General features: G+C 40.3%; 1 protein-coding gene across 1 annotated transcript; it reads right to left on the bottom strand.

The window, feature by feature from the left end:
• Nucleotides 1–5282: 5282 nt before the first annotated feature.
• Nucleotides 5283–15407, bottom strand: LOC104109557 (probable isoprenylcysteine alpha-carbonyl methylesterase ICMEL1). Its single transcript, XM_009618889.4, has 11 exons — nt 14765–15407; nt 10088–10164; nt 9823–9892; nt 9652–9732; nt 9270–9344; nt 8687–8788; nt 8459–8599; nt 7974–8039; nt 7724–7867; nt 5824–5914; nt 5283–5731 (listed from the first exon to the last, which is right to left on the bottom strand). Exons 1-11 carry the CDS (start codon nt 15100–15102, stop codon nt 5576–5578), a joined length of 1341 nt encoding a protein of 446 aa, XP_009617184.1. The 5' UTR covers nt 15103–15407; the 3' UTR covers nt 5283–5575.
• Between the last annotated feature and the right edge of the window lie 92 nt (nt 15408–15499).

Here is a 15499-nt window from a genome sequence, read left to right as displayed (position 1 = left end):
CGTGACCTTCTTCGATTACCGATCTCGAAAGTTGAACAACATTCCCCGAGCCCAAATTATCTACCTCGACCGACGATCCCAAATTTGCAAGCGTATCAGCCTCATTATTCTGTTCTCGTGGAATATGCTGTAAAGTCCAGTGTTTGAAATGGTTCAAAGTGACAAGCAGTTTGTCTAAATACTTTTGCATTCTACCTTCTCGAACTTCGAAGGTTTTATTTACTTGACTCACTACCAGCAAAGAGTCACAATTGGCTTCAATGTCTTCTGCTCCCAAGTTTCTGGCTAGCTCGAGACCTGCAATCATGGATTCATACTCGGCCTCGTTGTTATTCAACCTGATAGTTTTAATAGATTGCCTAATAGTGTTACCCGTGGGTGGTTTCAAAACTATGCCTAGCCCGGACCCTTTCACGTTCGAAGCCCCGTCCGTAAAAAGGATCCATACTCCCGATGATGTACCTGATTTCAACAAAAGTTCTTTTTCGACTTCGGGTACTAGGGTTGGCGTGAAATCGGCCACGAAGTCTGCTAAAATTTGAGACTTGATGGCCGTACGGGGTTGATATTCGATATCATACCCACTGAGTTCGACGGTCCATTTGGCCAGTCGGCCTGATAGCTCGGGTTTGTGCAAAATATTACGAAGCGAGTAAGTGGTCAATACGCATATGGGATGGCACTGAAAATACGGCCTTAACTTTCTAGAGGCGCTTATCAGTGCAAGCACCAATTTTTCTAGGAGCGGATATCTATTCTCTGCTTCTCCTAAGGTTCGACTCGTATAATAAATGGGGAATTGTGTACCTTGCTCTTCTCGAACTAGGACACCGCTCACGGCGATTTCTAATACTGCCAAGTACAAGCAAAGTTTTTTGTCTGTTTTTGGAGTGTGAAGTAGTGGTGGGCTTGATAGATATCATTTTAGTTCCTCTAATGCTTGTTGGCACTCCGGGGTTCAAGAAAAATTGTTCTTCTTTTTGAGTAGAGAGAAAAATTTGTGACTTCGATCAGATGATCTCGAAATGAACCGGCCTAAGGCTGCAATCCGACCTGTTAGCCTTTGTACGGCTTTCACGCTGTCCACAATAATGATATCTTCGATGGCCTTGATTTTATCGGGGTTAATCTCGATTCCCCGATTTGACACCATGAAGCCGAGGAACTTGCCCGAACCAACATCGAAAGCATATTTTTCATGGTTGAGCTTCATGTATATTTCCTCAAAATTTCGAACGTTTCCTGCAAATGGGTTAAATGGTCCTCTGCGCGCAGGGATTTAACTAGCATGTCATCAATATAAACTTCCATTGATTTTTCTATTTGTTCTTTGAATATTTTATTTACTAGGCGTTAGTAAGTAGCCCCTGCATTTTTTAGCCCGAAGGGCATCATATTATAACAATACGTTCCATATTTTGTGACAAATGAAGTCTTTTCCTGGTCCTCCGGGTTCATCTGGATTTGATTATACCCGAAATAGGCATCGAGAAAAGTGAGGATCTCGTGGCCGGCCGTGGCATCGATCATGCGATCGATGTTGGGCAGCGAAAAGGAATCTTTGGGGCATGCTTTGTTCAAATCCTTATAGTCCACACACATTGTAAGTTTGTTCCCCTTTTTAGGCACTATAACTACGTTGGCTAACCATTCGGGATATTTCACCTCCCGAATGGACCCTATTTTGAGAAGCTTGGTTACCTCGTCCTTTATGAATGCGTGCTTTTCCTCGGACTGGGGTCTTCTCTTTTGCTTCACCTGTCTGAACCTGGGGTCCAGGCTTAGCCGATGCATCGTTATGTTCGGGGGGATCCCTGTTATATCTAAATAGGACCAGGCCAAACAATCAATGTTATCGATAAGAAATTGAACAAGTTTCTAGTTCGGGGCTCAATCCCGTTCCCAAGTATACCTTTCGCTCGGGCCAGTGCTCGATTAATGTGACTTGCTCTAGGTCCTCGATTGTTGATTTGGTGGCATCGGAGTCATCGGAAATCATGAAAGATCGAGGGACCCTTTGATCATCATCCTCTTTGATCTTCTGGTTATCTGGCTGGGTCAAAGCCGATGTCTGTGATTGCTATTTGGTGTCTCGTTCTCCTTCTGAGCCCGATCCCTTTATCGGTGAAGGCGGGGATATTGGTTTAGTTTCCTCGACGGCGAACATTTTCTTTGCGGCTGGTTGTTCTCCGTACACCGTTTTGACACCTCTCGACGTCGGGAATTTGAGGGCCTGGTGTAGGGTCGAAGGTACAGCTCTCATGTTGTGGATCCATGTCCTTCCGAAAAGGGCGTTGTATCTCATATCGCCTTCGATCACGTGAAACTTTGTTTCCTGGATGGTTCCGGCCACGTTTATGGGTAGGATTATCTCGCCTTTGGTGGTTTCACATGCCATATTGAACCCATTGAGAAATAGAGTTGCGGGTACGATCTGGTCCTGCAGGCCGAGCTGTTCTACGACCTTCAATCTGATGATGTTGGCCGAGCTACCTGGATCGATTAACACACGCTTAATTTTAATTTTATTCATGAGTACGGATATTACCAGTGCGTCGTTATGAGGTTGGATGACCCCTTCTGCATCTTCATCATCGAAGGACAAAGTCCCCATGGGTAATCTTGAGTCCGAGATCGCTTTTCCTTACAATCGATGTTTTAGTGCGTTTAAGCACTGGTCCCTGAGGGGTATTGATGCCGCCGATGATCATGTGAATGACGTGCTGCAGTTCTTCTTGCTCGTTCTGCTTGCCAAAATCCCTGTTTTTAAAATGGTTCTTTGCCCTATCACTCAGAAATTTTCGAAAGTGCCCTTTGTTAAATAAGCGGGTTATTTCCTCTCTCAGTTGCCTACAATCTTCCGTTCTATGGCCATGGGTGCAATAATATTCGCACATTTGATTGGGATTTCTTTGGGCAAGATCAGTCTACATGGGTCGAGGCCATTTAGTGTCTTTGATGCATCCGATAGCCGACACGATAGAGGATGCACCAACGCCAAAGTTATATTCTGATAATCGAGGTGCTTCTATAGGATCGGCATATTTATCAAAGCCGCTCTTACTCATAAGTCCCCGAGAATTTTTCCCTCGATCAATCCTTCGATTGTTTCGAACTGTATTGCGTGTTGAACCGTTGTTCACCCGATCTGCGACGTATGGTTGATAACGGTCTCTGTTCGACCTTTGTTCTTTGTCGATCTCCTTTTGGTTTTTAGTAGCTCTCCTATTCTGATGCACGGGTCCATACGGAGCTCCCAACTGATCATCCTCGACCCTAATTTTTGATTGGTATCGGTTGTGTACATCTGCCCAAATTATTGCTGGATACTCGATAAAATTTTGTTTTAGCCGGTGTGATGCTGTCGAACTTAGCTCGTTCAACCCTTGGGTGAAAGCTTGTACGGCCCAATCGTCTGTAACCGGTGGTAATTCCATGCGTTCCATTTGAAATCGGGATACGAATTTCCTCAGCATTTCATTACCCATTTGCTTTACTTTGACGAGGTCTGATTTCCTTGTTGCAACCTTTATGGCACCAGCATGTGCCTTTACGAACGAATCCGCTAACATGGCAAAAGAATCGATGGAATTTGGGGGTAAATTGTGATACCAGATCATCGCTCCCTTCGAGAGGGTCTCCCCGAACGTTTTCAACAACACGGATTCGATCTCATCGTCCTCCAAATCGTTACCTTTGATGGCACATGTGTAAGATGTAACATGTTCGTTAGGATCGGTCGTACCGTTATATTTGGGGATTTCGGGCATACGAAATTTTTTGGGGATGGGTTTCGGTGCCGCACTCGAAGGAAAAGACTTTTGTATGAATTTCTTCGAATCAAGCCCTTTTATCATCGGTGGAGCCCCCAAGATTTGATCGACCCTAGCATTGTATGTTTCCACTCTCTTTTCGTTGGCTTCGACTCGTTTTGTGAGTTCCTCGAGCAATTTAGTGATTCCGGGAGTGGTCCCCGATTCTTTCTCGTTTGATTTCACTATGGCGGGCTCCGTTCTGGGGGTGATTTCTCGAAGTGGATTGGAATCCGGCCTGCTTTGTGCGCGAGTTTGGCTCTGTAACTGAGCTATTGCTACTTGTTACTTGTTGGGCTTGTAACATCTCGAAGATCATACGTAAGCTGGCCCCGATTTTCCCTGTGTTATGGGTGTCTCGGGCTACGGATCGAGTACCGCCCTGAATGCTTCTTTCCGGTTCGGAACGCTAATTCGCCTCCAAAGCTATTTGTGAATTGACATCCAATGGTACTTCGGCTCGAATTTCGGGTACTTCGATTCGAGCCTCGGTGCCATCGTTAAGTGGCCTTCCGGCCCCGGGTGCCAAGTTGTTAGTTTCATCTTGAAGGCCGACTTCGTGGTCAATAGGTAAAGCCATTGCTGATTTGAAGTTGCAAGCTGGCGTGTACCTTAGATTTATATCAAACGATCACTGTTACCCTTAGCCCCACGGTGGGCGCCAAACTGTTTACCGAAAAAATCGGATAACGTTAGATTTATATATGGTTCTAAGGATATGCGATACAATTTGATATAAATCGTGTAGAGAAATAGAGATATGTGTATTCTAGACTATGAGAATGCAAATAGTGAGCAACAAGAATGAATAAGATAAGGTAAAACAAGCACAAAGGGATATCTTTCAATATGAGAAGTGATTTTTTGTTACAGTGTGTTTTTCTATTTCTCTGCCCCCCATAGCTTACAAGGATTCCCCTTTTATAGTAGAGGGTCATTACAAAAAATAATAAAATAAAGCATATAGTGGAAGACCCATGATGACTTGTCTCTTCCTCGATTTCCGCCAAAATTCTCTCTCTTGGTGCGATTGCAACGGCTCTTGTCTGTGAACTCGACACTAGCTCGAACTCGTTACCGGGTCGGGCCCTTCGGTCTTGGCTCGAGTTCGACCTTCGAGATGGGCGTCGCACATTTCCGACATCGAAGCAGTGCCTTGCGGATCGATTCGGTCACCTTATCGAGCCGACTCCTCGAGCGACCTTCGGGCTCGAGGCTCGTTAGTACCAACTTCGGAGCTCACTCCCAAAATCTCATTCCGACTTTTTAACACTTGAGCTCGATCAAACGTATGAAGGCCGAAATCTATTTCGACCGTATACAATATATAGATACAATGAGAGATGGGTAGAATTATTTATTCTAATAAACCATACTTACAAAATAGTAAACCATGCAAAAAATTGGAACTTGACTTGTAGTCTAAGTAGTTGCAACTTCACTAGTGCTACAGTGGCTTGGGATCCAGAATTCACAGAACTTTCCTCTAAAGGAGACACAATAGCTAAGAAAAAGGACTTAAAAATATGTTACAATATCATAAGAATAATTGGGTGAAGGATTTTTCCTTTCCAAGAATGACCTATTTGTATGCCTATTTTTGTTGCAAATCCACTATAACCTGACTAAAACAAGGAATAAGCAGGGGACAAAAATAGGAAGAAAGCTAATCTATTCGAAAGGTCTGGCCTTTAGTCGAACTCTTCGTTCAATGCACAATGATCCGACAGAATCCAATGAAGAACGCAGCAGTAGAATGATCGCTAAAAGGGGCTAACACTTCGAGCCAACTTCAACATGAACTCAGGTACAAGGCGTTTTCTTGGAGTCGAATTTGCTCTGATAGTTTCCAAGTTATCACCATGAATCATTGTAATTAGATCATTTAACATATCATCTATTCCACCTCTCATTGGATCCTAAATGTTAGCACAGCCCATAATAAGAAAGAATCAAACACGAACAAGGAAATGAATGAAGTGTGAAATAAGCAAAACGAGGCATGAATTACCTGAAGAAACAAATCTGTATGTGTCTTTCCTTCATATAAGATACATTCAGCTTTGACACCGAGTGTTTTAAGAGTATCAGCAAAACTCTTGCTGGATTAAAAGAAATATGTTAGCAAAGAGTGCAAAGGATATTCGGATCTGCATAGAGTAGTGCAAAATAAGTACATGATACTTTGAAAAAAGGTCCTCCCGATATAAGGTCAAATGTCCTCACTTCACTCATCAATACATTAGGAAACAAAATGGCATTAAAGATAAAAAGGACATAGCGGAGATCCCTTCCTGCTAATACCCTTGGCAGATATGTTAACTGCACCACATGATAAGTTTCTGGCCAAGCCCTCAACTCGGCAAGGCCGTTTTTCACTACTTGCCAAAGACTCAACTCCCCCCCTCCCCAGAGGCGGACCAACCCTTAGGATAGGGGGTCACCGGCCCCCGGTAATTTCGAAAAAGTGCATGTATATGTGTATATATCTTAAATAATAGGTATATATTTTAATTGGCACCCTAAAACTCAAAGCTTAGGCGGCATTGGTCGATTTGATGCGGCACAAACTTGACTTTTAGTGTAGTGTTTGGGTTCGATTCTCACTCCAGCATTTGCTCAAATTTTTATTCGATAGTGGTGCCCCCGCCACTATCAAATCCTAGGTCCGCCTCTGCCCTCCCCCCTTTACCCTGAATCTTCATTATCAACATCATTGGTCCAAATTGAGATCAAACATTCTTAAATACACTTATAAGATGTCATAGTAGTGACACCATTTTATCCAACCAGTGTTTCGGATAGCGTGCGGCGACAAATAGCGACGAGGGCCCGCTTCACTGAGGCGAGAGGCGCGCAGCGAAGCGCTCGCCTTTTTTATGTGAAGCGACAATTTATACAAAAACATAAAATATTATATACATATAACTAAAACTCAATAACAATAATATATTAATAAGAAGAAGAAAAACAGAGCAAAAAAAAAGGCTACTGCCTCTGGAAATCAGCAAAGAAAGAAGAAGAAAAATGAAGAAAGAAAGAAGAAAGAGCTGATCATTGAATGATTGAAGAAAGAAGAAAGAAGAAGAAAAATAAAGAAGAAGAAGAAGTCGCTGCTGAAATAGAGGAAGAAGAAAGTAGAAGAAAAAAGGAGAAGAAGAAGAAGAGAAGAAAAGAAAGTAACATACCTGGTGATGATGGCTGATGATGGAAGAAGAAGAAGAAGAAGATCGAAGGTCGCTGAAGGAGAAGAAGAAGGTCGCTGCTCGTCGCTGAAGGAGAAAAGTGAAACCCAAGCCCTAACTTTGTGTTTTAATATTAATGTTGCCTTTTCTTCCGTTTTATTCAAAAAGCGACGCCTCGCAGTGCCTCTCGCCTCACAGCGCCTCTCGCTACACATGCAGAGGCGCTCGCCTTTTCTTCCTCGCAACGCAACAGACCAAAATAGCGATGCTGTCTCGCCTCGCGTCGCTACACGCTATTAGCGCTGTAGCGCTCGCTATTTACAACACTGTATCCAACTATTTTGGATTTTGTGGATATCATTTTACGGGCTACCTTTCTATAAAAAATGCTACCACTCAGTCCTACAATTAATTAACCAGCTTTATACTCCTCGGTAGTTATTCATATCTACCTATACAGCTTATATCCAAGTGACAAGCTGGCTGCATCCACTGGAAATGCCTTACATAGAAATTTTACTTGTTAAGGTGAGGAATCTAGATCATCTATCACTATACATACTATATCGAGCATAAAAAACTATCCTCTTCCCAAAATTCAGACTCATGATGAACTTGAAACTATAAGGCATAAAAGTTACATTTAAAAAAGGGGGAAAATGGCTGAATAATACGTGGTGCAGTTATAGCAACAATAACAAAAATGCATAAGGAGGAGGTTCAGACCTGGAATTACACGGAATGGAATAGTCTGCAGTACCATGGAAAAGAACAATAGGAGGAAGGAGAGAAACAGCACTTTTAATGTTCGGGTCCTGTGCCATTACTTCAGGTGAATATCGTCGCAGCCCTTGTTCCCCTTCCATTATGCTATGCAGGTGTTAAAAGAAAGATCAGTGATATGTACTGGAAAAATTTATAAGCAGTAAACATCCGTAAAAGCACTAATATAGTACCAGAAGTCAGAAATATATACCTTAGAAAAATTGAATGGTACAGACCTCGGCTATGAAAGTGGTCAACAAGGTTCAGGAAATTATACCTATTCAGGTGTTAAAAAGGGGTATTAGTTCCATCAATGCTACTACCCAATTCAAGAAAAAAATATACGTCATTAAACATTTTGCCAGTGACCTCATTAAGCGATTTATAGTTTTTGATTCTATTGCAAAATTACTTCATGCTTTCTAAGGAAACAAGTAAAATTTTGAGCTCCAAAAGAAACAAACAATATTTTCAGCATCTAAATAAGCAAGATAAATTCACGCCTGTTTTCTACTGGGCTCTAATATTTTCTGTCTTATTAAGCTTGTATATCGTTCAAATATAAAAAAGAAAGCTGGATTCAGCTCAATTCAGATTCTAATTTCATCTGGCAATTTAAGATTTGCAAAAGACCTAAAGGAAGAAGTGTCAAAGACTACAAGCCTTGTAATCATGGGAACTTGAACAAGAACTTACCCGCCCGATAGACCAAAATACGCCTTAATTTGGGAGACACTCCAAGAATCTCTCTGTTCCTCACTGGCCTCCTTGATTGCCTGCTCCAAAAGGGCACAAGAAGCGATATGTGCACCAGCTGATTGTCCCATTAAGTAAATTCTACAAGCAGAATAAACCACAATATTTCATTCTTAATCAAAGGGAATTATTGATGAAAAACTGTAAGGAGAAAGACATCTTAGATACCTGTTAGGATCACCTCCATATTCGGCAATCTTATTGCAAACAAAGGAGATACCTTGAGAAGCATCCTTAACCATGTCACTAATTGTTCCCTGAGGAAAATTTCTGCAACCAATTACTGTAATGCCTTTAGATATCAAACTTGACTAGTGGTTGCATGCAAGTGCAACCGAAGCGTGCATCTAATGACCCAACGTATAGTATATGCAAGGTGTGAGAAACAATGGATGCGTTGGAATCTATGTTGCATTTGGTAAATTAATATTTCCCTATAACATTGGCTGGCTTCTTTTGAATGAGCTGGAAATTATAATACAAGAAAGCTTCTTTTTTAATGAATGCGAGAAAGCTAAATCTTTTCTTTTTGGTTTCAGATAATGTGTGTATCACGTAGTAATAAAAAAAGACCATTGCTTTCCTGCGTAAATAACAAATGAAAAACTGTGTAACTCATAACTGTGCAAGAACAGAGAGCATGAGTTCCTTAATATACATCTAAATGATCCATCAAGTAAAAGCACATTACGCCCGAAAACACCCAGTTCCCACTAAGCACTGCTTTTGCTCAGATATAAATAGAGATCACCTGTAATCAATGCATGCCACAATAATGTCTCTTTCTGACAACTGTTGTCCTAGAAGAGAACCCCAAGCTTTGTAACTGTAAAGCAAAGAAGAAAGTATAACTAAGAGCAAAATTTCATTAAACCGTCATTGACTAGCTCAAACAAGAAAATAAGGAGAAACTATTTTAACCATGCATAGTTTGCAATGTAAGCTTAAAAGTTTCTACGAATGTAGCCATGTAACTAGGCATAGTTTACAATGTAAGCAACAGTTTCCACACTTAGCGAACAGCTAGAAGCTGCAGCTGATATTATCTCAGACTAGATTTTGCAGCAAAGGATATTCCTCAGTTACTAAAAGGATAAATGGACATAATTGAAGGAAATGACTTAGTTACGCACCCAATAATCCATGCTCCACCTGTTACAAATGCAACAACAGGCTTTGGCCCGTTCATGTTTTTCGGCAGGTATAGATCAAGCCTGCACCATGAGACTTTAACAAGGTATGAAGACATAAAAGTATGCTCAAGCATTCTATGAAAATAAGGGCTAGATCCTATAACGTAATACCTATTTCTCGGTTGATCTCCATAAACAATGCCTCTACGTACTTGACTGGAATGGAAATAGTAATACCCAACTGCATCAGACAAGCATGATTTATTTATGGACTTTATATTCTAAAATATAAGGGGGCAAAAGCAGAAAGGAAGAAAAGAAAACAAGGAAAATGGAAAGGATGATATCCACAAGATAACATGTAAATACGATCATATGAAGTGATCAAGGTATTTAAAGTCAGGTGTTCGGACGACATATCCTAGATGTTCCAGACCTTGAATAAAACCAGGCATAAGTAGCATAGCATAACAGCAAAGGGCAAGAAACCGGACGATCCATCTGTAGCCTACCCTGAATAAAGATAGATGACCAGAAAACATTTAGAAAGTGCCTTTCATATACACTGACATTAAGATTCTGCTTTTGTTCAAAATTTATTCTCATTCACGGATAGCTAGTAAGTTCAACACCCAATAGCTAATATTCATTACTGAAGAGTACAATGTCATAACAATTTTCCAATCACAAAAATAAAAAATAAATAAATGAAGCATTCACTTCAGGAGAAAACAAAGAAAAATACAGGAACAAGTGCAAGCAATCACTATAATAAAACCGTAAGCTACTTGGGCAACCATAACCGTGGAATGAAACCATTGAACCTTCACTTGTTTACCCTACTAATGGATGAGCTACTAACACTATACAAGATAAGGTCCCATGGTGTATGTTATTTGTTGCTGATATTTTATTAATTGACGAAGCTAGCTAGGTGGCAACCAAAAGTTTGAACATTGGAGAAGCACCGTAAAGAGAGGGTTTAAGGATAAGTATAAGTAAGACTTACTATATGCACGAAAGTATGAGAAGAGTAAAGTTGAGGTGAGATCAGACAGGATTGTGGTGCCTAAATGCAAACAATTAAGATATTTAGGCTCGATTTTCCAGGAGAATGATACGAAAGATTAAAACGTAACACATAGAATCATAATACGATAGTTTAAAAGGAGAAATGCTACTGGAGCATTACCCAATAGATCAATAATAGGATAGTTGAAATGGAGAAGTGCTACCAGAGTGTCATGAGGTTGGAGGATACCTAAGAAAGTGAAAGGCAAGTTAAGTGCCAATCAGAACTTTGTTCATAGACATCCAGGCAATGGTGTTTACATTGGATTTAAGTAGTGGACCATAATACTCCATTCTGGTTGTTAGTTTCCCAACCAAAATGAGTTCCATAACACAAGTTGAAATAACCAATTTGAAGGTTTCCAGCGTTGTCATCTAAAGATTGGAGGAGAAAGGGACAGAAGTTATAGAAGCATCTTGGACCTAGGAACTGTAAAATGAAACTTGTCAAGGAGGCAGATAAAGGGTTACAGATTGCAATTTTCAAGAGACTGACGGTATTGACAAGCATAAAAGATTAGAATACTAAAAGAGTTACCAAGAGAGTACTGCAATGACATTGATTGACTAGCTAAAATGGTTAATATTAAAAGAGTGCTAAGCATTCTAAAAGCTCCTCATGAATGGGTAGGGTGAAATGAACCATTTGGGTGATAAACAATCAAGTGGTTTCTTCATAGCAAGTGGAGAAGCTGAATTCTAGTAGTCCACTTAAATACATGTACAGATGTGCAACAACAGAGAATATCCAATAAGTCGCTGTGTAGGGTAAAAATTGATGGGGGTGGAGCCTTTAGATAGCTGAACCGATCTAGCAAATACGGGCACAGAGAGAAAGCATTGATTTAACTTGACCATCTAAGATGGACCACATATCTCTAGGGGGATGACTTGGACATGCTGATCTAAAAGACGATAATCTGGTATGAAAAAGGTCGGAATGATTACGCATAACTCCTTTACATTGATGAAGGACAGAAGAAAATCAGCAGAAGTGTTTTCTCCTCTCCCAAAGTTTGGTTGGTAGGAAAGGGAGGGGGAGGCAGGGAGAGAAATCATTCCGAGGAGACTGGCAGGCAAAGCTTATTCCTTCCACTTCACTTCCAACTTGTCATTGTTAGAAAGCGGCTTCTTGAATATGCAAGTTGAATGGCCAAACCACCAAAGATAGATGCGTCGCTAGCTTATCTTGAATCATGAGAAGCGAAGGTGAATAACACTAATCTTACTGCCATTTATGGCGTCTGCTCCTGTCCTTAAGTTAACCACTATCATGGTTCGGTATCTCTATATTAATATTAAGTTTTCATTAATATTAAGTTACTTTCAAGTTCCCACAACCCATTAAACCACATGAAAGGTGAAATAAGGCGGTGCTCAATTCTACTTAGTGATAGCCTCTTTCCTAAATGTGAAGTACAATTGATCGTAAACTCTATATTTTCTCTGAAGCTGGAAAAACCATGGTTACATGTAATGCTCAACCACTCGTAAATTTTGAGCAGGTTTAATCTTTCAGAAACACATGTAGAAACACAAGTTGGGGTTTCAGGAACCCCAACTTGTTTGGGACTGAGGCTTAGTTATGGTTGTTGTTTAATCTTTCAGAAACACATTATACTAGCAATATGCAACACTATATTATAGTAGTTGAAATTACAACCCTATTGTCTTACAGTCTAGATGAAGTGGATCAGGAATACAAGACAGTCTTGTGGTCATATTAGCAGAAAGGGAATGCCAAGATGACGAATTCCGCAGCGGCTCATGGAATGACCAGGTCAGGGAGGTGTTATGCTCATGAGGATGTAAACCGAGGAAATTTAAGAAAGGAACCGATTCAGAGAAGGAATATAACAGATCCGGAGGCCGCCAAGTTTTGGAAGAGGATGTCAACCAAAGAATACTCCATGGAGGAACTATTAAAGAAAACCCCAGCACAAATATCAATCATGGATCTACTAATGAGTTCTGACAGTCATAAAGACGCCCTGATGAAAGTATTAAGTGGGGTGAGTGTGCCGAGCAACACCACCAGTGAGGCACTAGCAACAACCATCGGTAAGATGGTTTAAGCAAATATGATCACTTTCCGAAGAGATGAACTTCCTATAGACAACAAATCTTTACGCATCACCGTCAAATGCAGAGATAAGTTGGTGTCTAGAGTACTCGTTGATGGGGGATCAAGAGTCAATATGTGCCCGCTCTCTACCCTATGAGAGTTGGGTATTCATCTGAGAGAAGTAAAGGAAAGTCACATGAGGGTAAGGGATTTTGACGGGTCACAGAAGGACGTCATTGGAGAAATCTATTTGGCCCTGCAAATTAGACCAGTTGAGTTTCCCATACTATTCGAAGTGATGGATATTTCATGTTCATACAACCTGTTGCTAGGAAGACCTTGGATACACAGGGCAGGGGTAGTCCCGCATACCCTACACCAGTGCATGCAGTTCGAGTGGGCTTGCTAAGATATTGTAATCCACGACGAATGGATCCAATCAACTTATTAGGAACATGCAGTTCCGTTCTTAGAAGGATTAGACGAGGTCTCTTTGCATGCAGTTGAGATCATGCAGACAACGAAAATAGAAGATACCGAGCAAAACCCGGGGATGCAGTCACCACAGAGATCAAAGATGGACATTAGAGAAATGATGAGGTATGGATACAGACCAGGGACTAAGTATGTTGCAGGCGGGCAACCCCGATCCACACTCATCCTCACCAATCAGGCCCTCGGCCTCACTCAGTCATAAGTAACTCAAGCCTCTCGGGCATTTCAGTAAAACAGGGCATTCGGCCCAAAACATTTATATGCATCAAAATAGAGTCATAAAACTGAGTTATACGGTAAACAAGTATAAACATGACTGAGTATAGATTTTCAATCGAAAACAATTAGAGGATGGTAAGACAGCCCTTAAGGGTCCAAACAGCATTGGCGCAAGGCCCAAACATGGCATTCAGCCCAATTTACAGAAATTTTTCTAAAACATATAAGTATCAATGGTTTTAACAAAGTATGCAACTTTATAGTTGCTACGGGACCGACCAAGTCACGAACCCCCAACAGTGCACGCCCACACGCCCGTCACTTAGCATGTGCGTCACTAAAAATAGTAGAATGATAATAAAGTTAATGATTATAGTTCCGTTGGTTATCTTACTTTAAATGTCTTCTTACAAGTAAATTTCCTTAAACGTAGAAAAAGGGAGATTTTTTTACTTGAGGTCTCATGAAGCATACTCAAAATGTAGTTTAAAAGAGCTTGCCTAAGTTACAATTTGCTAGGTAGCAACTGGCAATATCCAGTTCCATTCCATGAACCGAAAGATCCAGGCGGAGCCAACCTTATAGTTATAGGTTTGTCATAACTCAGTAGCTTTAGCTCAAACCCTGTATTGTGTTAAAAATTCAATGAATATATATTAATAGTCTATTCGGAACCTAGTAAATAAAAAGGATTGTGGTGCAGAACTCATCAACTAAAAATCCTAGCTTCGCCTCTGGACAGATCCACATATTATGCAACATTTGGCCAATAACTATTCCCTTAATAGGTTCACATAGAAGTCATAAAACACCACTCCTAATCTATTTTCTTTCTGCTTCTTTCAACCAAAAACTGAGAGACTAATTGTGTTAACAGAAAGATACAAACATAGTAATGCCAATCACATCATCACCACAATCTAAGACATCAAAATAAGGGGAAAAGGATCAAATTTCAGAACTTTCAAGCCTTTCCAAGAAGACAAACCAAAACAATAAACAAATTCAAACATGTAAACAACAAAACTATTATTCCCCCTATCCCAATTCATGTTATGCACTTTCCTTTTTAGTCTTGTCCAAAAAATGACACATTTCTACTTTTACCCATAATTTGTAGCTACACAAATACGTGTAACTTGTTTTAGACCATAAATTTTAAAAGTATTTCGTTCTTTCTTAAACTCTAATGCTCAATCAAAGCGCAACATATAAAATGGGACGGAGGGAGTATTACCAAAATATAGCTAAAAAAAAAGTTACCCGAGATATCTCAAGAGGGTAAAGCTAAGCTTAGTAACAATAAAAGTATCAGAAGCAGCCCTTCCCATATCTTGGCTACAACCTTCAACAGCTACTGAACAAAGGGAGTTTTCACTTGCAATACGTCTCCTCCTTTGCTGCTGCTTAAGCAAATTTGAAGAAGAAGAAGAAGATGGAGTGTAACTAAAGGTTCTAGACAAAAGGGGTTTTTTCTCAATCTTAGAATCATCATTTTCTTGTACATGAATTAACATTGTGTCAGCAGTAGCTGTAGATGATGTTGGGATCATATTTGATGAATTGGGGTTAGAAATAGGAAGAATGTTAGGTGATTGCATTGAGAAAAAACAAGAAAAAATATTAAAAGATTTGATTTTGATTATAAAATTGTGAGAAAACAAGAACAAACAAAGTTATCTTGGAAGAACAAGATTTGATTTTTAGAGAATAGGAATCGACAGAAAAAACAAGAAAATAATGTTATCTTGGGGGGAAAATGAGTTGGAATTTTGTTGGGTTGTTCTGTAAATATGTGATGAGAAGAGAGAAAGGGAAGATGGATCAAGATTCTCTTATCTTCGTGAATTATTGATTCAATAAGATTTGAGAAAATTGTGTGTTTTGTTTTTACAGTTTTTGAATTTCAGAGGATGGAGAAGAAGAGGAAGAAACAATTTTGTTTGTTGGGGGGGGAGGGGGGCAGTTGAAATGTGGGCCATGACTAGATTAGTTCCA

The sequence above is a fragment of the Nicotiana tomentosiformis genome, chromosome 10 (genome assembly GCF_000390325.3).
Source record: "Nicotiana tomentosiformis chromosome 10, ASM39032v3, whole genome shotgun sequence".
NCBI lineage: Eukaryota > Viridiplantae > Streptophyta > Magnoliopsida > Solanales > Solanaceae > Nicotiana > Nicotiana tomentosiformis.
Note: the sequence above shows the minus strand (reverse complement) of the source record. Positions and strands in the feature narration are given on the sequence as shown.

Excerpts from the sequence above, each read along its gene's own strand:
- LOC104109557 (XM_009618889.4), bottom strand. The coding sequence starts at position 15,102 with ATGCAATCACCTAACATTCTTCCTATTTCTAACCCCAATTCATCAAAT. Across the intron at positions 8,789-9,269 it reads GTGGCATGCATTGATTACAG|AAATTTTCCTCAGGGAACAA; the intron begins GTGATCTCTATT and ends AATTGGTTGCAG. Across the intron at positions 5,732-5,823 it reads ATACAGATTTGTTTCTTCAG|GATCCAATGAGAGGTGGAAT; the intron begins GTAATTCATGCC and ends GCTAACATTTAG.